The 24,741-nt window shown below is 55.1% G+C and overlaps 1 protein-coding gene across 2 annotated transcripts; it reads right to left on the bottom strand.

Annotated features, from left to right (window-relative positions):
* Window positions 1-8,329: 8,329 nt before the first annotated feature.
* Window positions 8,330-24,710, bottom strand: LOC100668771 (aquaporin-12A). 2 transcript variants are annotated; one of them, XR_010322196.1, is made up of 5 exons: window positions 23,335-24,710; window positions 14,766-15,731; window positions 13,583-13,699; window positions 13,030-13,155; window positions 12,703-12,811 (listed from the first exon to the last, which is right to left on the bottom strand). XR_010322196.1 is itself a non-coding variant. In XM_064286400.1 (4 exons), exons 2-4 carry the CDS (start codon window positions 15,370-15,372, stop codon window positions 12,609-12,611), a joined length of 927 nt encoding a protein of 308 aa, XP_064142470.1. In that variant the 5' UTR covers window positions 15,373-15,731; window positions 23,335-24,710; the 3' UTR covers window positions 8,330-12,608. The 2 variants fall into 2 exon arrangements, 1 of the variants encoding a protein (XP_064142470.1); XM_064286400.1 differs by lacking the exon at window positions 13,030-13,155 and having other exon boundaries at window positions 8,330-12,811.
* Window positions 24,711-24,741: the final 31 nt, after the last annotated feature.

The following is a 24,741-nucleotide window of genomic DNA, read 5'->3' as shown; positions in this document are numbered from 1 at the left end:
ACGTGCTGGGGCACAGAACTCCGGGGCGCCTTCTGGGAGTGGAGAACATGCAACGACGTCCTGCTGGAATTTCCTTCTGAGCTTCTGGTGTGAGGCCACAGAGAAGGGGTGGCCACTAGGAGGGCCGTCCGCTGCACGCCAGAACAGGTCTGGTTCCGATCAGATGCAAAGTGTCCCTTTTCATGAGCAGTGCCTTGGGGACCCCCTCCAGGAGGGCTGTGTGTCTCCTTGTGAGCAGGGCGTTGGGGCCCCCTCCAGGAGGTCCGGGTGAAGGCTCACAGGCAGGGCAGCCATATCTTCCAATGCAGAGATCTGCTGCCTGTCCTAGGACCCCTGAGGCGGGTCCTGCGTGCTGCCTGGTGCCCTGGGCCACGTCCCGTAACTGATGAGCTGACCTCACCACCTTAGGCGGCAGTGCTAAGTATCCCTGAATTACAGATGGAGGAAGCCCACATCCCACCTCATTCAGAGGCAACGATGCTGGTAGGATTGTCCAGGTCTCTGGGAGGGCACCCTCCATTCCCCCAGGTGGTGTGGGCTTTTGTCTCTGCTGGGGACGCCCTGACCTGCTCAGACAGAGCTTGATGGAGTCAGGGGGAGCTGGACCTCACAGGCTGTTTAAGTCTTGTGGTCCCCTGCCACAAAGAGAGGAAGCTGAGCCCAACAGAAGTGGTCTTTCCTGGTGCCCCTGCCCGGAAGGAAGACAGAGTTCTAAACCGCCCACGTCATCAGCTCCAACTGTCACTGGCAGTGGCTGGGAGGGGGGTGTCTCCTAGGGAGGGGGCGGTGGTGACAGCTTGGCCTCTGAGGTCCTTTCAGACCCCAAGACCAGACTTGGGAAGAGGAGTGTGTGAAGGACACAGAATCACAGAGGAAGAGGCTCAGGAGTCAGGGGCCCTGAAAAGCCTTTGTCACTGTCACAATTGTGCCCTGGGCAGGACTGGCTTTGACTTGTGAGCTGTGTTCAGGGCCTACCTGGGGCTCCTTCTGGCTTAAGTCAGGTTGTTTCCCCCACAGGATGCCCCAGGGAGACTAGAGACTGTAAAACAAGCTACAGACTGGGAGAAAATACTAGCAAATCATATATCTAACAACTTGTATACAAAATACACAAAAAATTCTTCAAACCCAGCAATAAGGAAGCAATTCAATTATGCAATGGGCAAAAGACCCAAATAGACACCTCCCAACGAAGACGTGCAGAGGGCAAAAACGCAGAGGAGAAGGTGCTCAGCTTGTCACTGTCGTTCGCAGTGGAGTCCATTCTGGCAGAACAGAACTGCCCCACAGGGTTTCCAAGGCTGTAAATCTTTACAGGAGCTGACTGCCACGTCTTTCTCCCCCTGAGCAGGTAGCTGGTGGGTTCCAACCTCGGGCCTTTCAGCTAGTAACCGAGCGCTTAACCACTGTGCCACCAGGGCCCCTTACACATCTACTAAAATGGCTAAACTCCAAAACCCGGACAGCACCAAATGCTGGAGACACATGGAGCTACAGACGTCTCACCCGAGGCTGATGGGAACGCACGGGGTGCAGCCACTGAGGAAGACAGCTCCCCAGTTTCCTAAACAAGGAAATCTCTTACCCTGAAATCCAGCATCAGACTCACAGTTTTTATCCAGCGGATTTGAAAACTCCCCAGGGCCAGGGAGTGGGGGATGGAGCTGGCGGGGGGGGCGGCAAAGAAGCTTGGGGTTGGGGTGGGAGGGGCTGTGGGTGTAGAGCAGGGCTGGGGGCTGTGGAGGGGTCAGAGGGTTTGGGTTTGGGAGTCAGGAGAGGGAAGTGAGGGTGAAGGGTCAGGGTGGGAAGCGTGTAGGGGGCAGAGTGGCCAGGTTTGGGGGTCTGGGGGGTTGAGGGGTGGATTGGAGGACTAGGGGTGCTGGGATCAGGGTCGGGGGAGGTAGCTGCCAGGGCTGGCAGGGGAGGGGGTAGGTCTTCAGGGAAACAGGAGACCGTGGGAGGTCTACTCTGGCCCATAGAGGCAGGGGGCAGAGAGGACGGAACTCTGTGCGATGAGGGGAGCCTGAGGTGGAATGCTTCTAGGAAAGAGTTCTGAAATCTCTGCACCCTCCTAGTCCCCTCAGCCTGGCTCAGGGCCAGGGGTGGGGCGCGCGGGGGGTGGGGGGTGCACAGTGGGGGGAGTCAGCAGACAAAGCAGTTGGCGGGAACAGCCAGTTGAACAAATCTGGGCCTGCTGCGAAGGAGAGCAGCAATGGCGTGCCCAGGTGAGTGGGGGCCATCCCTCTCCCCACGCACCCCCAGTGACTTCACCCTCCCTCCCATCCCTGCGCCCCCAGCTTGGCCCCTGACTGCTGAGGGACGTGAGGCATGGCACCGCCTCTCAGTGCCCCCCTCCTGTTAGGAGATGGCAGAGAAGGTTCCAACGCTGTGCCTGGGAGCCTCAGGAGAGCCCATGTTCCTCCCCAGTTCTGTGAACTCTGCCCTGGGCCCTGCGGCCAGGCTTTGGGTCACCCCTCCCCAGCAGGGCCTCCTATCCTGCAGCCCACCACAGGGGGCCCAGGAGGAGCAGGAGGACTCCTGACATGGTCTTCCATTCAACCCTGCGGCTCTCTGAGGCCTCAGTGTCTCCAGCACTTTCTCATTGCTCTGGTCTCCCAACACAGTTGCCAGAAGAAGAAACTGAGTCTGGAGGACTGGTCAGTGTCCTCAGGAGGAGGCAGAGCCCACGGTCTCAGAGTGACCATTATCATGAAAGCCTCACCTGAGCAGGCAGGTCTCTCCCCGGATGGAGAGCCTAAAGAAGTCCACACCGCAACATTTGCCCAGGTCAGCCAAGCGCTATTTTCCACTTCAAAGCTCAGGCTGGAGATTTCAGGAGGTGGGGAGCCTGTGGGTGGGCATTTTATCTGCCCCCCGACCCCTACCCCGCAGCACTGTGTTAGCTCTCCTGGAGGCCAGCCGGGTCTTGAAGGCACTTGCCCTGTAAATCTCTTTCCCCATCCGTGGTTCTACCATTCAGGATTCGCTCCTTTGACTAGATTACGGATCTCCAAGAGCCCTGGAAAAGATTACACTTTAAGGCGCTGACGCTGGGCAGGTGTGGGCCCCACTGGGGAGGGACAGCCTGCCCAGGTGAGGCTGATACCAAGCTGGGGCCCAGGCTGGGGAGGGACACATCATCAGACTTGGGCTCTGACTTAACATGGGGCTGGACAGGAAGGGACAAAACTGCGGTGGGGGGGCGGCCAATTAGGAGGGTACAGTAATGTGGGGGTGGGGAGGCCTGGGATAGGGACTTGGGAGCAGGATGGTGAGAAGGGACGGGGTGTGGGGGTAGGCAGTGACCTGGAGGATGGAGAGGTGTAATTCTAGGAATGAGAGACTTGGGGTCATGAGGGAGCCAGAGTGCCATCAGGCATCTGGCCTGGGTGCCAGGATGGGGTCCCCTTAGCCGGGCATTAGAGACTTGGGCTGGTGGGCGGCACATGGGGGTCCTGGGCTCAGTTGGGGGATACAGTGTTGGGCCCTGAAACGACAGCCATGGCATGTTAAGGGGGTAGCTGAACATGGGTTCTGGGGCACCGGAGGAATACTAGAGGAACTACGGTGGCTGGCGGAGGTGGGAGCGGGGTGGGGTGAGCCCCCTTGGTCAGTGAGCAGAGAAAGACAGGCAGGGGCACGGGTGCTGCCCAGGCGGGGTGGAGAGGGGGAGTCTGAGCAGTGAGGAGGTGCAACCAGAGGTGGCAGGGGCAGGAATGAGAGGGGCCGGGCAGGGTGGAGTCAACAAGAGGGCCTGCATAGGGCATGGTCAGCAGGGCCTGACTGAGGGCCAGAAGTGGGGTGCACCCATTGCAGCTTCCCAGAGGGTCAGTGGGTGCCTGAGTGGGGCAGTTTCAGGCCCCGTTTCCCAGACTCCCCAAGTTCCCCTTAGTTATTCCTGCACATGGCCTCCTTCCCTTTTGGGACCCCACGGGAGGCCATGCCCTCCAGCCTACCCAGAACACCCCACCCAGAGCCTGTCAAGGCAAACACAGGACCCAGGCTCATGGCAGTGGTGGGGTGGGTGGGGGTCCTCACTCCCATGGCCACCTGCCTTACCTGGCCAAACCTGCCTTCAGCCTTAACAGGGAGGACAGATGGGGCTGCTGGGAGCCGCTCCCGCCCCACTCGGTGCAGGTTCAGGATCCCCCTCCTGTGGGCAGGCCCAGGACTCCCCCTCCTGGGTGTAGGCCCAGGGCCACCCCCCGATCCCAGCTACATGGTCTCCAGAACTTCTCCCCAGGGTCTTGCTTCAAGAATCCCAGCCCCCCAGCTAAGACCAGCAGCTGTTTTAGGTGGTCTAAGGGGGCAGCTGACTGGGTTGGTTTGGACTCTGGGAGCAGGCCAGGTTCCCGGGCTTCCACCTCGGCCCCTCCTGGCCCTTGAGTCCAGGGAAAACACAGCTGTGTTGTTGATCTGCGTGGATGGAGATGACCCCACACTGTGGCTCCATGGAGACAGGCCAGGTCCTTCTGAGCTGCCAGCCAGAGCATGAGGGTGTGTGTGTGCCTGTCGTGGGGGATGTCCTCTCCACGGGGCAGAAGGAGGGCCACCAAGGTCTGGAGGAGGGTGACAGAGAAATGGGAGGGGTGGGGAGGGTGGGTAGGGGTAGAGGGCTGTCCTCTTCAAGGGGTAGAAGGAGGGCCACCCAGGTGTGAGGAGGGCATGTCCTCTCCAAGGGGCAGATGGACAGCTGCCTGGGTGGCAGCTCAGCCAGCACAGGGCTGGAGGGCAGGGGGTGCTGCCTGGGAGCCCAGCCCCTTTCACTGTCTCCACCCCAGTGGGTGGGAGATAGAGGTCCCTGATCTGGGCCTGGCGGCTGAGGGTCTCAGCTCTGGGTGGAAAGATTTGAGGTCTCAGGCACTCTCTCTCCCCTGAAGGGTGTGGCTGGGGCCCCAGCACCCCCTGAGCTGAGTGTGGCTTCTGCCCTCCATGGTCAGCACCCTCTTTGCCACCCTCCAGCTGGTTGGGAACAGCCTCCCCTGGAGGTAGGAGCCTCTTCTGATGCACTTGTTGCCAGGCAGCCCTGGGAGGAAGGCCTGCGGAGGTCAGTCCCAGGAAGGAACTGGTCAGAAACCACCATGTCTGATGCCCGTCCTCTTCACAGAGACCCCAGCTTCTTGGACCAGAGGCTTGGCCCTGGGAAGGCTAGCCTCCTGCTCCTTTGTGTCTCACTTGGGGCATTCCCAGGTCTCAGGAGTTCCTCAAGGGCTCCCCGTCCTCAGGGGAGTTGATGGCTCACCAACACCCCCGGCCCAGGCCTGAGCTGGGCGAGAGAACTGAGGGACAGACACAGCCGGACACTGCCCTTGGGTGCACACACGGTCAGGCTGCGGGCTGGGGGTGCTGTCAGGGCACCAGGCACAAGGGGCAGGCATGGGCACCCAGGGAGGCTTGAGGCTGGAGTAAGGCTTGTCGACTTCAACGCCCGTTTTTACTTAACACTAAGGTGAGCACCTGCATTGAGAGTTTTTATTTCCTTTTTCCGCGTTCTGCACAGCTTTGCGCCTCTGTAAACTTAATTAGGTCAATAACCACACTCAGAGTTTGTTCCTTTTACACTGGACGCACACTCCGGGGCCCTGGGGGTAACATCTGTCCTGTAGCCTCCTCACCTGGCTGTGCCTCAATCCCGGACTCGCGCTTTTTCTTCCAGTTTCTTGAAAACATTGCTCCACTGCTGTCTTGGGTCACCATGGCGTCTGAACCACTTGCTTTTCTCTTCATGAGACCCGGTCTTTAGCCCAGAGGCCCAAAGCAGTCCGTCATCTGTGTCTTACCAGTTTCACTGTTGCTGTGGTGGTGGTGCTTAGACCCCACCCATGAGTGGCTTCAAACCGCCAACCCTAAAGTGGAACACAAACTGTTTGCACCTCCCAGGCTCCTCAGCAGTTTCCCTGGGACAGTTTACCTCTCTCTGTCTCTCTGGGTGTGTCTACCTGGACTTGGGGCTCAGAAGCGGTGGGACAGGCCCCAGCGCAGACACTTCTCAAGTCCGAGCAGGGCCAGCGTGGTGGGCAGGGGAGGCGGCAGTGGCAGCCCAGGGCCATGGGAGGGACCTGAGGGAGGACACCAGAACTAGATTCCCGGACTAACTGCGCCCCCCGCCCCTCCACTAAGGACCAATAAGACAGGTGCTGCCTCATACCCCCTGCAGACACATAGCCCTCCACAGCCCCCTTGGATGCCGGGCCACCCCCCCTGCCCAGATGGTCATGGTCCTACAGGAGGGCCGACTTCTGAGTAGCCCTAGTTTCCTGAGGCTTCAGGAGCTGGTGTGCGGCTGCCCACCTAGGGGAAGGGAAGGAAAGGAAGCCCCTGGTGTTGAGCCCACCTCCGCCTGATCCCAGGTGCAGTGGGTCATGCCCAGGGAAACCTTCCATTTCACCTTCCTTTGCCACCCGGTGCCTCCTCGGGTCAGCCTTCTCTCCTACAAGGCCACGTCACCCTTTGCCACTTCCTGGACCACACTAGCACTTTCTTCAGCCCACTACAGCCTCACAGCCACTATGGCCAGAATCTCATGGCCTTTGACCTGGGCTTCGAGCACCACACACGGCCCATGTGCCGGCTCGTGGCCCAGATGGTGCAAGCCACGGCCACAAGCTTCAACCTGGTCCTTGGTGCTGCTAAGAAACCTACTGTGCTGAGAGCTGGACAATATGGTGGCCTTCTCTGCCAGCCAGTGTGCAGTCTACACCCAAGAGCCTCTGGCCCCTGGCTCCCAGAGCAGGGCCTGTGCCTGGAACAGGCTGGACTGGGCACTCTACCAGCACTTCAGCTGCACCTTGTTGATATGGCTGGGTGCTCTGGGAATGGCGGGAAGCGGTGCTGTGGTGGAGAGGGAGCAGCGGGCTCACACCTGCTTCCCGCAACCAGGGGGCTCCATGTTGGGAACTGGGTCTGACCCACAGCTGGCACTCCTGGACCACGGCCTGGCACCCATCCTGGGCTATGAGCTGAAGCCTAGCCTGGACCTGGCCATGGAGTGTACCTGTTGTGGCCTGGCCACCCATAAGCTGCAATTCGGCCAGCCCCTCTACCTGCACCAGTTCCGAGAAAGCCCTGTGGTTCTCCAGGACTTGGGAGATGACCCCGCAGGAGCAAAGCCCCCGCAGGGGGCAAATGCGTAGTCCTCAGGGTCTAACGCAAGATGGAAACACCTTGTTCAAAAAAGCAGGAAAGGCGCCACTCAAGATACTAGAACAGGAAGCTTTGTCCTTTGAAGATATTTTACGGCTAAGAAAACATACTGGGATGATGAAGATAGAAAAATAACAACACAAACTTAGAAATCACAAAAAAAGATACCATGTCAGGTGTGATAATTTCACAGAATACAATTAACAATAATACTTTGTTAATGATATAACTTGACAAATCAATTTTTGGGCTGCCTTTTCTGCAAAATCATTTACTAGACGTTCAAAATGTATACTTTCAGCAATTAACTTTTGAACCAATGTAATTGAAAGCAATATTGGCTGCTGTTGGCAAATGCGAGATTACAAATAACTTTAAACAACTTTTTTAGCTTTGAGAAGGATCTTTCTGTTGACGCAAGCACGGCTGGAGCTGTTGAGAGTATTTCATAGGCTGTGACGGTGTTCGTATACGTTTCTGATAAATTATTTCAAAGCTTAAGTTTTGGTACAATAGAGCTCGTTATTCTTTTGAAACGATTTTTCTGAAAAGATTGAACTCTTGATATCGATCAGTTTTGTGTTGTTGTTGCTAGGTGCCACTGAGTGGGCTCCGACTCATACTGGCCCTGTGTACGACAAAAACACTGCCTTGTCCTGCATCGCAAGCGTTGTCATGCTTGAGCCCATTGTTGCAGCCTCTGAGTCAGTCCATCTTGTTGAGGGCCTTCCACTTTTTCACTGACCGTGTACTTTACCGAGCATGATGTCCTTCTCCAAGGACTGAGCACACCGGGTAACATGTCTAAAGTATGTGAGACGTAGTCTTGCCACCCTTGCTTCTAAGGAGCGTTCTGGCTCTACTTCTTCCAAAACAGACAATGTCCCGCAGCTATTCAGTTCTGTGTACGTCTGAGTTTAGTTTTAAGTGTAAATTTAATTAAACGTAAATGTAAACTTTAATGTTTCCTCTGACATCCGTTGTACATAGGGTTGCTATGATTCGAAACTGACTCGACGGCACCTAACAATACCAACATCTCCTGTAACTTGTGGAGGTCAGCCACACGAGAAGCTGAAAGAGCCTTCACGACTTGTACATAAGCCAAAACATCTCTTCATACACTTCATTGCGGTATCTTCAACAAGGAAAAATTATTTTTAAATTTGTCTTCCACATTAACAATTGGCTCATTCAAAGCTTCATATTAAAATTGTTTTCCTTTTCTTTGAATGTGACGATTTTGAAATTTAATTTCTGTGGCAAACCTTGTGGATATTTGCTTTGCAGTTTTGCAGCAGTTTTCAAAAGTAGGGATTCTGAACTCTTCGAATTATCCTAGTAACTTCCTGAAATGCTTCAATGCAACATCCATGTGTTTGCTTCTGTTTGGTCGTCACTCACTGATGAAAGTTACTGTCTGAACCTATAAGCTCCTGTCCTGGTGCTCAGGCTGGGGGGCTCCTATCTGTACAGCTGCTGCAGGGATAGGCCATGGGGCTGGATGGGCCAGCTGGCCTCCCACCCTGAGTGCTGACGCTGCCACTGCCCCTGTAACCAAACTAGGGTTCTTGTCCTGTCCTATTAGCTGATCAAAATAAGACAGATGCCACACCACCGGTTGCAAGGGAAAAGCAGAAAGTGGCAATTTGTTGTTTGCACAAACAAGGTGGGGCCTAGCAGCCAAAAGACCATGCGTTCCCCGCTCCAGGGGAGCCTGGAGCTTTTATGCCCTCCAGCCCCCAAGGGGCAGGGACTGGTGCCCAAAACCTGACACCCCAGTCCCTCCCATGTCCATATTTGGAGATCCAGGTGCTGAGTCATGTTGCAAAGGAAGAGATATTTCGCTCTGAAAATGGGCTCAGGTGCAGCTGTGTGCCGGAGAACATCTTTCTCTCTGGCAAAGTTCAGGTCTGGGGTCCAGTTCGGGGCCACAGCTCTTCAGGTCCCACACATGCGTCAAGATCCTGGTTTGTGCATGCGTGGGATTCCGGAGCCAAATGCAAATTGTGGCTAGGGCGGCAGCGTAGTTGGGCCAAGCTATAGTTAGAAACAGTGGCTTGGCAGGCTATGAAGGAGGGGAAACTGCAGTGGACCAGGGAAGCCTCAGCGGTGGCTTCACCCCCTTTGCCACTGCCAATCTGGGCTCTTGATCCCAGTGTCCTACTGTGTGACTAGGGTCACTGCCCATGAAGCCAGCCCTGCCCCTCCTGAAGCATGGGCAAGGGCAGACCCCATAAGCCCTGCCCAGCCCTCCCCCACTCCTCCAGCTCCGAAGTCCTATAGGCCACCAGGGCAGCCTGAGCAGTGGCCCTGACCCGCACCTCGGGGTCACTCAGCTCATTGGGCTCAGGCTCAGCTGCTCATCCGGTCCTTTTCCTGGCCCAGCCCAGCGCCTGTCACTCCTCCAGGCCTGTCCTCACACCCCACCCCCACCGTGCGGCTCTTCACTCTAACACCCTTCCTGGTCCCTCCTTCCCTCTGCCCTCATGAATCTATTCATCCAGCCTTAGAACCTTCCACATCCAGTCCCATTTGCCTCCTTGCAGAGTTCATGCCCACACATCCCTCAAAGGCCACCTCCCCCAGGAAGCCCTCCTGGATGCCCAGGCCAGAACAGTGTCCCCCACAGCCCTCATGGTTCCCGGCTGTGGTCCATGCTCCCTCAGTCCCAGGAAAAATCCAAGGACAACAGCTGTTCACGGTGCTCCTGTGCCATCCTGGGTCTGCAGAGGGAGGGAAGGAGGTGGCTGCTGGGCTCTGCTGTGCCCCCCGAGCCACGTGGAGGGGGTGCTGAGGACCTGAATGAGCGAGTGACCACAAAGAAAGAGCAGGGGCTGCAGAGCCAAGCACCCCTCCCCTCCCGAGGAGGGGGCTTGGCAAGTGTGGCCCTTGGCATCCCAACCCCTCGCCCCAAGGGAGGTTTAGCCCCCGGGGTGGTCAGGCCAAGGAAAAGGGGAGACCAGGGCTCCAGACAAGGCAGCTCCATGCCAGGCTGATGGAGGCTTCTGAGGGGTGGGGGCAGCTACAGGGTTGGGAACAGGAGCTCTTCTCTCTCCCACCAGGGAAGCCGGTGCACGAAGATGTGCCCTGGGCCGGTGCATCCAGGGAGAAGCCCACCAGGGCCTCTCCTCAGCTTTCTCCCCCTCCACCCTATCCCTCGGGGCATCCGGGCCCAGGAGCTGCTCTCAGCCGAGGACTGGGGTGAGGGCCTTGGCGTCAGCCAACCTGCTTCAGGAGACACCAGCTCAGGCGCCTGGGTCCTCTTGGGATGAAGGATTCCAGGTCAGCCTGGTCTCAGGGGAGATGGCTGGGAGACCCGGGTGTGAAGTCAAGCCCCAGCTTTGAGGGAGGTTTACCTGGCTTGCTGGGCCACCTGGGCCCTCTGGAGGGTCAGTGCTGGGGATGGCAGGATTTGGGCCCTGTGCTGCCGTGCCCCCTCACACACACCGACACCACCAGTTCCCCAGTGAGACCTCCTGGGCTGTGGGCACTGAAGCGGGTCCTGTGTCTGCTGTGGCCCTGACCAGGGCAGCCAGGTGCTGCCACAGAACCTTCTAGTACCAGGTGGACTCACCTTGGTCCTTTTCCTCTTTCCTACCATAAGCAAAAAAATCAAACTCTTTGCCAGACGAGTCGATTCTGGCTCATAACAACCTTCTAGGACCGAGCAGAATCGCCCCATAGGGTTTCTGAAGGAAGAAGCCCAAGCTGCACTGAAGGCATTGGTGAAAAACAAGGCTCCAGGAATTGACAGAATACCAACTGGGATGTTTCAACAAATGGATGCAGCGCTGGAAGTATTCACTCGTCTATGCCAAGAAACTTGGAAGACAGCTACCTGGCCAACCGACTTGAAGAATTTCATATTTATGCCTATTCCCAAGAAAGGTGATCCAACCGAATGCGGAAAGTATCAAACCAGATCATTAACATCACACACAAGTAAAATTTTGCTGAAGACCGTTCAAAAGTGGCTACAGCAGTATATCAACCGTAAACTTCCAGAAATTCAGGTAGGATTCGGAAGAGGACGTGGAACCAGGGATATCATTGCTGATGTCAGATGGATCCTGGCTGAAAGCAGAGAATACCAGAAGGATGTTTACCTGTGTTTTATTGACTATGCAAAGCCATTTGACTGTGTGGATCATAACGAATTATGGATAACACTGCAAAAAAGGGGAATTCCAGAACACTTAATTGTGCTCATGAGGAACCTTTACATAGATCAAGAGGCAGTCGTTTGAAGAGAAGGAGAGGATACTGTGTGGTTTAAAGTCAGGAAGGGTGTGTGTCAGGGTTGTCTTCTTTCACCATACCTATTCAATCTGTATGCTGAGCAATAATCCGAGAAGCTGGACTATATGAAGAAGAACGGGGCATCAGGATTGGAGGAAGGCTCATTAACAACCTGCGTTATGCAGATGATACAACCTTCGTTGCTGAAAGTGAAGAGGACTTGAAGCACTTACTAATGAAGATCAAAGACCATATCCTTCAGTATGGACTACACCTCAACATAAAGAAAACAAAAATCTTCACAATTGGACCAATGAGCAACATCATGATAAGCGGAGAAAAGATTGAAGTTGTCAAGGATTTCATTTTACTTGGATCCACAGTCAACACCCATGGGAGCAGCAGTTGAGAAATCAAAAAATGCATTGCATTGGGCAAATCTGCTGCAAAAAAATGAATGAAATGAATAAGGAAGACCAAAGAAGAATTGACACCTTTGAATCGTGGTGTTGGAGAAGAATATTGAATATACCATGGACTGCCTGAAGAACAAACACGTCTGTCTTGGAGGAAGTACAACCGGAATGCTCCTCAGGAGCAAGGATGGTGAGACTACATCTCACATACTTTGGACGTGTTACCAGGAGGGACCAGTTCCTGGAGAAGGACATCATTCTTGGTAAAGTAGAGGGTCAGCGAAAAAGAAGAAGACCCTCAATGAGATGGATTGACACAGGGGCTGCAACGATGGGCTCAAGCACAACAATGATTGTGAGGTTGGCGCAGGACTAGGCAGTGTTTCATTCTGTTGTACACAGGGTAGCTATGAGTCGAAACTGACTGGATGGCACCTAACGACGGCAAAATAGGGTTTCCAAGGAGCAGCTTGTGGATTTGAACTTCGGACGCTTTGGTTAGCAACCGAGCTCTTAACCACTGTGCCACCAGGGCTCCATTCCTCCTAGGTTATATGTTTTATTCTTATTCTCTAAATAAGAGGCCAGAACGAGTCCTGTGGGAAGGAGGAGGGCCCCACCTTGCCTGCCCTTCCCTTGCCCTTATAGAGGCTTCTATGAGGCCCAGGGAGACGGGTGGGTCTTGAAAATGGCTTATTGACAAGTGGTTTATTGACAAAGGGTGTTTGGGGAGAGGGGTCAGTGCCCCCTTGGCACCAGGGTCTCAGGGCCCCAGGTAATGCCCACGTGGTGCCCACAGGCCAGGGGTCAGTTGGGACATAGTGCCTGGCCTGTCCTGCTCTGCCCAGGGTCCCCGCCGCTCCTTCCTTTTGCAGGGGTCTGGAGGTACCCAGGCCCTGGGGCTGGCTTCCCTCTGGGGGTCCGATACTTGCTCTTCTGGCTGTAGAACAGGTTCCTCTGGAAAAGCCGGGGGAGGTTGCCCTGATACAGCAGGACAGCCAGGATCATCCCTGCGAGAGACGGGGTCCCTGAGCTGGCACCGCCGCCCCCACCTAAGCTCTGTCGCCATGAACACAGCCCTCCCGGGTCAGTGGGGCCGCAGACCTGGGCACGGCCTGCCTGACCCTGTCTGGGTATCCCAGCCACGCCTCCCAGGATCTCATCTCAGTGCCAGGGGACTCGCCAGGGGTGGGGGGGACAACCAGGGGGACCCCTGCCTGCTCCTCACCTGCCCTGGGGACGGGTTCCGGGCCCCTGTGCAGACGGTCTGCCCATTCCCGGAGTTAGGGTGGACCTCTCCCAGGCCGCCCCCAGAGGCTGAGGTACCAGCCCAGGGTAGGGGGCTGTGTGCGGGCTGTAGGGGCAGAGGAGAAGGGTGGGTGGGGGCTGGACCTGCTGACCCTCCCCCCCAGCTTGTACCCAGAACTGCAGGAGGCGAGGCCCTGACAGCAGCCTGGTCCTGGGGGCAGCGGGGGACTTGCAGGTGGGCAGGAGAGCCCCTGTTCTCCAGGTTTGGTGGGATCTTTGAGGACCTAATGTGGGATGGGGCCGTGATGGAGGGAATGATCTCTGGTTTAGGAAGCACCAGGGAGTAGCCGTGCTGTCCTCATGGCAATGAACCGGCTTGTTTGGGCAGGGATGGGGGAGGGTGGGCTGAGACTGCATGACGTCTGAGTGGACCCAGGAGCTCTTGCTGGGACCCACCCTGACCCCTCTAGGCCCCCAAGTGGGGACCATCCAGAGGAGTTCTGTGGAGGAACCCCAGAACCTCGCTGTGTTACCTGTCAGAGGACCCAGCCAGTACACCTGGGCATACTCCAGCAAGGTGTGCCCTGAGCAGTGGAAGGTGACTGCAGAGGCCAGCGCAGGGTTGAAGAAGGCACACGATAAGGGCCCAGCTGCAGGGGGAGGCAGGACAGGCCCCATGTAGCACCGCCTTTCAAAACCAGAAACCCGCCCTGCATGCTGCTACGTGGGCCTGGGCTCAGCTCTTGGCGCAGGGCCTGGTCTGCCACCTCCATCCCTGCCTCACTGATGGAGACGTGAAGCCAAGGCAGGTCAGCCAAGGCCAAAGGTCGCAGGGTCTGGGAGCAGCAGGGACAGCATCTCACCAAAGACGCCCGACGCCCATCTTGACCTCTCACCTCCAGGCTGGACTCAGCCCCTACTCAGCCCCTTCTTTTCTCCCAGGCCCCCCCCCCAGGTGGGAGCCTAGGCAGTCTGGCCATGCCCCTGCAAGCTTTGGCCCCCCCTGCCTCAGTTTCCGCATCTGCACAGGGCTCCAGAGACACTCCCTGTGGCCTCTGTGGTCCAGCTGGTCACCACTGTGGCTCACTCAGGGGGCTATGGGGCTGGTTTTCTCTCCCTATTGGCTGAGCCCCTGGCCCACCCCAGAATGAAAGAAGCTTCTAGAAGTCCCGAGCCTCCTTAGCTCCCTTCTTGCTGTATCTCAGCATCTGGGCACATGTGAAGGCTGTACCCCAATGTCTGGCACACATGAGCGCTGTACCCCAGTGTCTGAGCACACGTGAACGCTCCATAATTAGTCCACATCCTCCTAGGAGGTCTGTCCCCAGGGCGCTGGCCAGTGAAGGCTCCACGTCTCTCCCTCCGCAGGGAGACCCTCCTGGTGACACTGTTCTGCCGCCCCATCTGGGAGCAGGAGGAGGCGGGGTACCCAGACCCCAGCAGTCCCCGAAGAAGACACCTGGCACCCACCTGGCCACCTGCCCAGGTAAGAGGTCTCCTTGGAAGGATGGGAGCAGCTCAGAGCTGTGAGGGCACAGCCAGGAAGGATGGTCTGGGCAGGGGCCTTGGCCTCCCTCTATGCCGAGTCCTGCCTGCTGACCCCATCCCACCCACCAGGGTCCCAGTGGTGACCACCCAACCCTCTGGCCAGGAGCGCCCTCCCTGGGTGTCCAAGGGGTGTGCAAGGGAGCCCTGTGGTTTAGAGGGGCAGCTCACCTGTGTAGGCCAGGATAGCGACCAGCAGAGCCACGGCTGGGACCCTGAGGGCAGGAGGGCTGTGCCGGAAGCGGAGCAGGGTCAGGTGGAAGAGGAAGGCACAGACGCCCTCCACCAGGGTGCCGTGGGGCACGGACGTGCGAAGGGCTGAGCTGCATTCTGCGGCCAGAAGGTTCTGAAAGACATGCAGGAAGCTGAGCTCCCAGGACCAGCAGAGCTGGACCAGGGCCCGAGCGGCCACCATGCCCAGTGCCTGGGCGGCCAGCTTCAGCAGCGTGCCAGGCATGGACGCCTCACCCAGGAGGAACTCCTGCAGGGCCCCAGTGGGATTGGCCGAGGCCCCGTCCAGAGATGCCCCGTGCCCCAGGAAAAGCAGGAGAACTGGTGTCAGCAAGAGGTCAGACCCCAGGCCCGCGGTCCACGGCCCCAGCTCCACCAGCACCCTCAGCTCTAGGCAGCAGGCCCCAAGCTGCACTGCACCCACTGCTTCTCGGGCGAAGCTGACGTAGGTGCCTGCTGGGAGCAGGACCCTGCATGCCCTCCTGGCCGCCTCACAGAGGGCGAAGGTGCCAAAGAAGAAGGCCAGGGACGCATTCAGTGTGGCCATCTGGCCAGAGGAGCTGTGCTGGGCAGGAACCCAGGGCTGCGGCCAGCCTGACGGCTCCCAACAGCCCTGATGTCAGAGCACCCGTGGGAGCATCCACCTGGGCTGTGGCACCTGGGAAGCGACAGGTGGACCCTCACCTGCGGCCACGCAGAGGTCCCGCCCTCCAGGACGTGGTGTGCTCCTGGGTTGGAGACAAGTCACCCTCTTCAAAGCACTCCCTGAGGCCCATGACTCACAGGCAGCTGGCTGGGCTCCTAGCTCCCGGGCCTCAGCTAGCATCCCTGCACCTGAGCTGTGTCCCCCCAGGGCGGGGGGAGTGGCCACTCCACCAGTTGCTCCAGCCCCTCCAGATGCCAGACCTGCAGAGAGAACCCCAAACAGAAGTGTGTTTCTAAGATGGCCATGAATCGTCCTGAGCACAGAGAAGCAGGAAGGGCACGTGCTCCCTCCAGACCCAGGATAAGGTGCACATGGAAGAGAGGACAGTAACCATCAGGAGTGACCATTCCCTGTGGCGGCCCCGCTCTGCCCCCACACCGGCCCCTTCCTGAGGACGAACAGCTGGCTGGGTGCTCCAGCTTCCCAAGAGATGGTTTGCGTCAGACTTTACCCAAAGCCGGCCCATCTGGCTGCAAGGACAGTGCCCCGTTCTGGGGTCATGGTCTCAGAGGCACCGGCCATCAGCACCCCACAGTGACCCATGACCTCAAGGAGATTGCATGGGGCCAGGGCAGCAGCCATGGGGGTGGTCCTGCTTCCTGGCACCAACAGGTAGGACCCCCAAGGGGGCACAGGTGACGCCCCCATCCTGGCTCCCCCACCCAGCTTGCAGCTCCACCAACACAGCCCCTGTCACTTCCCCCTCCACCCCCTCCCTGCCCCCTGCCCCTCAGGAGAAGGCAGGACCACCCTTCAAAGTTCCCTCCCTCCATGCCTCCCTCCTTCTTGGTAGGCAGTTCTCAGACATGGAAAAAATCTGACATTGAAGCTAGTTCAGATCACTTCAAGGGGGTGTCAGGGACCCGGCCCTAGGTGGGAAAGGGGCTGATCCAACAGCCACCGGGCCAACCTCGGGGCTGCCGGGTCCTGGCACCTGAGGGGCAATAGCACCAGTCCTGCCTCTCCCCTGTGTCATCAGCCTCTGGACATGCAGCATCTCCAGTCCCTCTCCCTAGACACCTCATCATGTTGGGGCACTTTTCACGTGGACTTGGAGCCAGTGGAGGCGGAGTCCTCCCACCAGAACCGATTCTGGCAGGTTCCAGCAGGCAGGAGGCCTCAATCCTTCCCTCCCCCACGGCCTGCCTCCCCACCAGGTGGTTTGCTTCTATCTCTCTACCCAAAGTGGACCCCACTGGCCTCCCCTGTGAAAACAGGAGACTGAGGCCCAGGGAGGGAGGAGGGAGGGGCTGGCGAGTGCAGGAACCTGCAGCTCAGAAAAGGAGCTGACTTGTCTTCGGTCCTCCCAGCACACAAGGGGAGGGGGTGGAGGAGAGGAAGGAGGGGAGCCCCTAGTCCATAACCCCAGCAGGAAACCCACCTTGAGGAGTCTTGCAGGACCCCCACCCAATGCCCCTGCTTTGGGCCTCACACTGGGAGGCCAAGAGCCTATCCAGCCCCCATCCAGTGTGGGGTCTGGTCAGTCCTTTCCTCCACGAGGCCCCCTGCCCCTCAAGGAGAGGAAGAATGCTCTGAACGCATAGAGGCCAGCAGGCTGGGCAGGGAGCAGCCGGGTTCCCTCAGGGGACCCTGCAGACAATGAGTTCAGGCAGATGCCTCCAATGCAGACCCAGCACCTCCTGTGTGACACCCTCCCCAGCTATGAGAACCTGGTCTGGGACCTTGATGCATCTGCTGTCACGAATCAGGGTACACGTGGAGGGGTCCACGCAGAGGGGTCCACGTGGAGGGTTCAAGTGGAGGGTCCACGTGGAGGGTGCAAGTGGAGGGTCCATGTGGAGGATGCAAGTGGAAGGTCCACGTGGAGGGCTTTCAGAACTGATGGCCTGGGCCACTGTGAACTCCACACCAGACAGACTTCAATAACTGTTCACTACATTTTTTTTTTAATAAATCTTAAATAAATTGAAATGTGCCATAAATGTAAATTTCCTTGCCTTTTGACAAACACATAAGCCTATGTTACCCACCCCGTTATCAACAAATAGAACATTTTTGCAAGGAAGAATGAAGGAAACGAAAGATACAAGGAAAAGATTAGCCCAAATGGACCACATCTACTGTGGCCTCCACCAGACTGAGTCCAGTACAATGAGATGGTGTCCGGTTACTACCACTGACTGCTCTGACAGGGATCACAATAGAGGGTCCCAGGCAGAGCTGGAGAAAAATGTAGAACAAAATTCTAACTCAAAAAGAAAGACCAGACTTGCTGGCCTGCCAGTGGCTGGAGAAACCCTGAGAGTATGGGCCCTGGACACCCTTTTAGCTCAGTAACAAAGTCACTCCTGAGGATCCCCCTTCAGCCAAAGATGGACAGGCCCATAAAACAAAACGAGACTAAAGGGGCACACCAGCCCAGGGGCAAGGACTAGAAGGCAGGAGGGAACAGGAAAGTTGGTAATAGGAAACCCAAGGTTGAGAAGGGAGAGTGTTGACATGCCGTGGGGCTTTGCCTATGAACACTGCCCCGCATCTGAATCCCCTGGCCCCAGAGGACCCTCTACCCTGACTTTTCTTTTTAGTATTTCTGACTAGGTAAACACTTTAGTCTGTCATGTTAAGCAGAACGGGGCTTTCTTCCTTCCTGAAGAGTTGAACCTAAGGTAACCAGGTAGAAGAAGGGAGTCGCACCTAAGCAGGTGGATGGTGGCGGAGGAGCCCAGTGCAAACAGGTGAGGAGGGGTCCACACAGGGGGCTGCGGCTGGGGCTGGGGCAGGGCAAGTTTGGGCACTGGGTACAGACGGCAAGTTTGCTCATTATGTAAACACCCAGGTACAGGGGCTCCTTCCTGGTGCCTGACTGCCTCTTTCCTAGGAAATGTGTGCCCAGACGCTTGTAGGAGCTTCGCAGGTCTCAGCAAACAACATCGGCAACAAAAACTCTAAAGACAAAGCAATGTCTATCACTAGCGAACGGATCGATGAGTCTCGGTGTATTTACATGGTGGAATTCGACACAGCGGTGAAACCGTAGCTTTACACGTTAAACTCGGTGAGTCCAAGAAACACGAAACAATGTGCCTCTATAGGACGAAGGGGACTGTTATGGATTGAATTGTGTTCCCCCAAAACGTGTGTCAACTTGGCTAGGCCATGATTCCCAGTATTGTGTGGTTGTCCTCCATTTTGTGATCTGATGTGATTATCCTATGTGTTGTAAATGCTCTATGATGTTAATGAGGCGGGACTCAGTCTACAGGGTTCGGTTGTATCTTGAGTCAATCTCTTTTGTGATATAAAAGAGAGAAGTGAGCAGAGAGGAGAAAGCCCTCATTACCACCAAGCAAGAAGAACCAGGAGCAGAGAGCATCCTTTGGTCCCTGTGCTGAGAAGCTCATAGACCAGGGAAGATGGATGACAAGGGCCTTCCTCCAACACTGACAGAGAGAGAATGCCTTCCCTTGGAGCTGGCACCCTGAATTCTGACTTCTAGCCTCCTAAGCTGTGAGAGAATAATTTTCTCTTTGTTAAAGCTATCCACTTGTGGTATTTCTATTATAGCAGCACTAGATGACTAAGACAGGGACCCTGAAGTACAACGAACAGAGAATAGACTTTTCAATAAACCGCGCTGTGTCAACTGGGTATTCGTATGGAAAAAAATGAATCTCCATCCCGCCTCACATCATACATAAAACCCCAACTTCAGAGAGATTAGAAATGTGCAAGATATATAGAAGAAGAAGAAGAAGAAATAAACTCACTGCCGCCTAAGCTTCTCGTCTAACCTTTCGAGCGGTGCCCTAAGTTTCCTGGTACTTCTTCTACTGGAGTGTCTTGGAAGCGAGACTTTTAAATCTACTCCCACTGTGAGCAGACTTCCCTGTACTCACACACTCATGCGGACAGCTCCACCTCTGTCTCACTGACCCCTGACCCTTCTGGCGGCTGTGGTCCCAGCACCTGTCCTGCACCTCTGCCCAGGCTTCTCCTCCAAGGTCTTCCTCCTGGGGTCGGCTCCACTGTGCACCCGGGGCTGTCCCAGTCCCTGCCCAGACCCACGTCTGCTGGAGTTCAACATCCCCTTCTTCCCTCTGGCCTGCAAGGGCCAGGGTCTCTAGCTCCAGCGGATGTCCAAGCCTGCTGGCCTGCCCAGGACCACTCTGGGACCTCAAGAGAACCTTCATCGGGAAGTCGCCGCATTTGCCCGGGAGGTGGCGCTGTGGAGACAGGCAGGAGGAGCTGGGGAGGGGGGTGTTTGGCCTCTGTCATCCTCAAAACACCTACCCACAGGGAGAGGGAGAGCAGGACTCAAAAATCGATCTTTTCCATGACTTAAAGCCTCCTCTTAATACTTTGGTATATAACGCATGCTGACAGTTTTAAATAAAACTGCCACGCCACTCTTTTAGGTGGACCGAAACCCAAGCCAAACCAGTTGCCATCGAGTCCACCCCAACTCGTGTCGATCTTGTATGTGGCAGACTAGAATTGTGCTCCGTAGAGTTTTCATTGGCTAATTTTTCTGAAGTAGACTGCCAGGCCTTTCTTCCAAGGTGTGTCTAGGTGGGCTTGAACCTCCAACCTTGCAGTTAGCAGTTAATCATTTGCACCACCCAGAGACTCCCTGGATGAAGGATTGGTAGTTGGGAAATATGGCCTTAGTGATAGAAATGATGCCAGAGATCGCATGATAGAATTTTGCAAGACCAATGACTTCTTCATTGCAAATACCTTTTTTCACCAACATAAACGGCAACTATATGGACCTCACCAGATGGAACACACAGGAATCAAATTGACTACATCTGTGGAAAGAGACCATAGAAAAGCTCAGTATCATCAGAACAAGGCCGGGGGCCAACCATGGAACAGACCATCAATGGCTCGTATGCAAGTTCAAGTTGAAGCTGAAGAAAATTAGAACAAGTCCACAAGAGCCAAAGTACAACCTTGAGTATATCCCACTTGAATTTAGAGACCATCTTAAGAATAGATTTGACACATTGAACACTAATGGCCAAAGACCAGACGAGCTGTGGAATGACAGCAAGGACATCATCCATGAAGAAAGCAAGAGGTCACTGAAAAGACAGGAAAGAAAGAAAAGACCAAGATGGAGGTCAGAGGAGACTCTGACACTTGTTCTCAAACACTGAACAGCTAAAGCAAAAGGAAGAAATGATGAAGTAAAAGAACTGAAGATTTCTAAGGGGAGCTCAAGAAGACAAAGTATTATAATGACATGTGCAAAGACCTAGAGGTAGAAAACCAAAAGGGAAAACCACACTTGGCATTTCTCAAGCTGAAAGAACCCAAGAAAAACTTTAAGCCTTGGGTTGCAATATTGAAGGATTCTACGGAGAAAATATTGAATGATACAGGAAGCATCAAAAGAAGATGGCAGGAACACACAGAGCCATTATATCAAAAAGAACTAGTTGATGTTCAACCATTTCAAGAGGTGGCGTATGATCAGGAACCAATGGTACTGAAGGAAGCAGTCCAAGCTGCTCTGAGGGCATTGGCGAAAAACAAGGCTCCAGGAATTGATGGAATATCAATCGTGATGTTTCAACAAACAGATGCAGCGCTGGAGGTGCTCACTCGTCTATGCCAAGAAATATGGAAGACAGCTTCCTGGCCAACCGACTGAAAGCGATCCATATTTATGCCTATTCCCAAGAAAGGTGATCCAACCGAATGCAGAAATTATCAAACAATATCATTAATATCACACGCATGTAAAATTTTGCTGAAGATCATTCAAAAGCAGCTGTAGCAGTGTATCGACAGGGAGCTGCCAGAGGTTCAAGCTGGATTCAGAAGAGGAACCAGGGATATCATTGCTGATGTCAGGTGAATCCTGTCTGAAAGCAGAGAATACCAGAAGGATGTTCACCTCTGTTTTAGTGACTGTGCAAAAGCATTCGACTGTGTGGATCATAACAAGTTGTGGATAACATTGCGAAGAATGGGAATTCCAGAACATTTAATTGTGTTCACGAGGAACTTGTACACAGATCAAGAGGCAGTCACTGTTCAAAGAGAACAAGGGGATACAGCATGGTTTAAAGTCAGGGAAGATGTGCGTCAGGGTTGTATCCTTTCACCATACCTATTTAATCTGTCTGCTGAACAAATAATCCGAGAAGCTGGACTATATGAAGAAGAATGGGGCATCAGGATTGGAGGAAGACTCATTAACAACCTGCGTTATGCAGATGACACAACCTTGCTTGCTGAAGGTGAAGAGGACTTGAAGCACTTACTGATGAAGATGAAAGACCACAGTCTTCAGTATGGATTACACCTCAACATAAAGAAAACAAAAATCCTCACAACTGGACCAGTGAGCATCATCATGATAAACAGAGAAAAGATTGAAGTTGTCAAGGATTTCATTTTACCAGGATCCACAATCAACGCCCATGGAAGCAGCAGTCAAAAAATCGAAAGACACATTGCATGGGGCAAATCAGCTGCAAAAGTCCTCTAAAATATTGAAAAACAAACATGTCACCTTGAAGACTAAGGTGCACTTGACCCGTGCCACGGTGTTTTCAGTTGCCGCATATGCACGTGAAAACTGGAGGATGAATAAGGAAGACTGAAGAACAACTGATGCCCTTGAATCGTGGTGTTGGAGAAGAATATTGAATATACCATGGACTGTGAAAACAATGAACACATCTGTCTTGGAAAAAGTACAACCAGAATGCTCCTTAGAAGCAAGGATGGCGAGACTACGTCTCACAATATTTTGGACCTGTTACCAGGAGGGATCAGACCCTGGAGAAGGACATCATGCTTGGTAAAGTAGAGGGACAGTGAAAAAGAGGAAGACCGCTGACAAGATGGACTGACACAGTGGCTGCCACAATGGGCTGAAGTGTAACAACGATTGTGAGGATGGTGCAGGACCAGGCAGTGTTTTGTTCTGTTGTGCACAGGGTCGCTGTGAGTCGGAACGGACTCGACAGTACCTAACAACAACAGAGACTCCTTTTGGTATACCAAGGCAATTAAATGGCATAGCTCTTTGATAACCACCCTCATCAGTCTGTAAAAACAAAACAGTAAAAGAACAATATCTTGCTTAATTGTTCAAAATTTTACTTTGTTCCCTTTCTGTTTGTGATTCGTATTTCTTCTATTCTACTTTCCCCAAAGAATTTTATAATTTTGTCCTAATGTAATATATCATTGCTCTTAAAAGATGTTTGATCGCTCCATAATTCTCTAATATACATATTGATATTTAAACCAAAACAAACAAAAAACCAAACTTGATGCTGTGGAGTCAATTCCGACTCATAGCGACCCTGCAGGGCAGGGTGGAAGTGCCCCCCAAGGAGCACCTGGTGGATTTGAGCTGCTGAGCTGTTATTCTGGTTAGGAGCCAGAGCACTTAACCACTACACCACCAGGGTTTTATGTATACACATATACACATTTTAAAGTTTTTTCTTGTGGTCACAGGACTCCATGTGTTGAAAATTCTCTTCCAGATGGAATTATCATTTTCTTTAACAATACTAGAAATTAGGATAATTATTAGACGCACAAAGGAGAGTGCCGTTGGAAGAGCTCTTCCTAATGGAAATAATGGGGCTACAGGTTGCATCCACTCATCTGTCTGCAGTTACTGCAAAAAGGAAGCCCCATGCTGCACCCTATTTCTGTCTTTTAATTTCTATTTTTCATTCTTTGGCCACAGATGCTGAGAAGCCTTGTTCACATAAGTAAGTGGGGGGGGGGTGGGGGGAGGTGGAAGGAGTCTGGTCAATTTCAGGATTAGACGCCAACAGTCACCCGTGACCTGGCACCCAGCCTTACTTCTGATGGTCATTGATGACTTCTCTTGTCTCTGCTGGGAGCCTGGCTTGACAAAGGGCTAGGCTGAGCAGGTTCTCCAGGGGGAAGAGGGACAGGCCCCTGTGAGGGATGGGGAAGGAGAGCCGCTGGCCCTTCTCAGGTGGGCCAGTGGGGAAGGCAGTCCTGGGGCTGCAGGTGGACATGGACTCCCCCCGTTCTGTGCCCCCACCCCCCAGGCATTGGTGCCCCAGCCCGCCTCCTCCACCCGCAAGCTCCGTTGGCCAGCTCTGTCCCACCCGGGCTCCAGCACCCAGGCCCTCAGCCCTGTATTTGTGGCTGTCCCCTGGCAGGCCACCCCTGCCCACAGGTTTTTAATATCCCACCCATCTCTAGAACCCCTGGTCGCTGTGTGGTTTTGTGGTGTGGGAGGGGTGGAAATCCACCCATTAGCCCTCAGGCAGTTCTTCAGACACTAAACAGCCCAGCTGGCCCCAGGCTCACACACTGGACTGAGGAGATGGTCAACCTGCAGGGAGCTAACTAGGCAGCCCAGGCCTTGGGCCTCTCGGTCTGACCAGCTCCATCTCAGGGCTTCATGGCGGACTGGCAGGCACCAAGGGAGCATGCTGCTGCCCCAGGTGGGCTGCACCAGCTGGCAAACAGTTATGAGGTGCCTGCTGTATGCACCACCCTTTGCATACAAAAGCTGCGCACAACACAGAAGGGGGTGGGCTGCCCCCCCCAGGGAGACCTATGGGTAAACTGAGGCATCAGGCCTGGCAAGGCAGCACTGGGCTGGGCGTTCAGGTGTGGCTCTAGGGGACCCTGCTCTTCGCTCTGGGGCAGCAGGAGGGTGGGTGGGTGTGGAAAAGCAGCTGGAGGCCCCCTTTGCTAATCTGACCCCCACCACTATCTGGAGACTTTGGCTTTGTCCTGAGGGTGGTGGGCCCCCTGAGCCTCTTCCTCCAGCCAGGTGAGGGTGGGGAGGCTGGGGGGGGGGCATCTGGCTGTCATGGCCCCTCCCCCGCCGCCCCCAGTCCACTCCCAGACCCCACACCCTAGGGCCAAGGAGGAAGAGACAGCGCCTCGAGGGCCTGCCCCCTCCCCAGCCACACCCTTCCTCAAAGGGAAACCGAAAGCAGGCGGCCACTGCAGGCTGGCTGGCGCCCAAGGTCGAGTCCATGGAGAGTCCTGGTGATGGCCTCGAGCGCTCTCTACTCCCAGCCGGGGAGTGGGGGGGGGGGGTCTCATGGGGCCAGCTGGGCGCCTGCTTGCAATGGCTGCTTGACTGGGGCAAACGCCTGAAGCACCCTTTCATCTTTTTGTTTCCCAGCTGGTTCCAGGGAAAGGGCGCGCCCGGCACCTGGAAGCGTAAGTGGCCAGGGAGGGCGGGGCAGGCCAGCCAATCCCGCCCGCTCGCCCGCCCAC

This window comes from Loxodonta africana, chromosome 6 (assembly GCF_030014295.1).
Source record: "Loxodonta africana isolate mLoxAfr1 chromosome 6, mLoxAfr1.hap2, whole genome shotgun sequence".
Taxonomy (NCBI): Eukaryota; Metazoa; Chordata; class Mammalia; order Proboscidea; family Elephantidae; genus Loxodonta; species Loxodonta africana.
The sequence above is the reverse complement of the archived record's forward strand: the minus strand, read 5'-3'. Positions and strand labels throughout refer to the sequence as shown.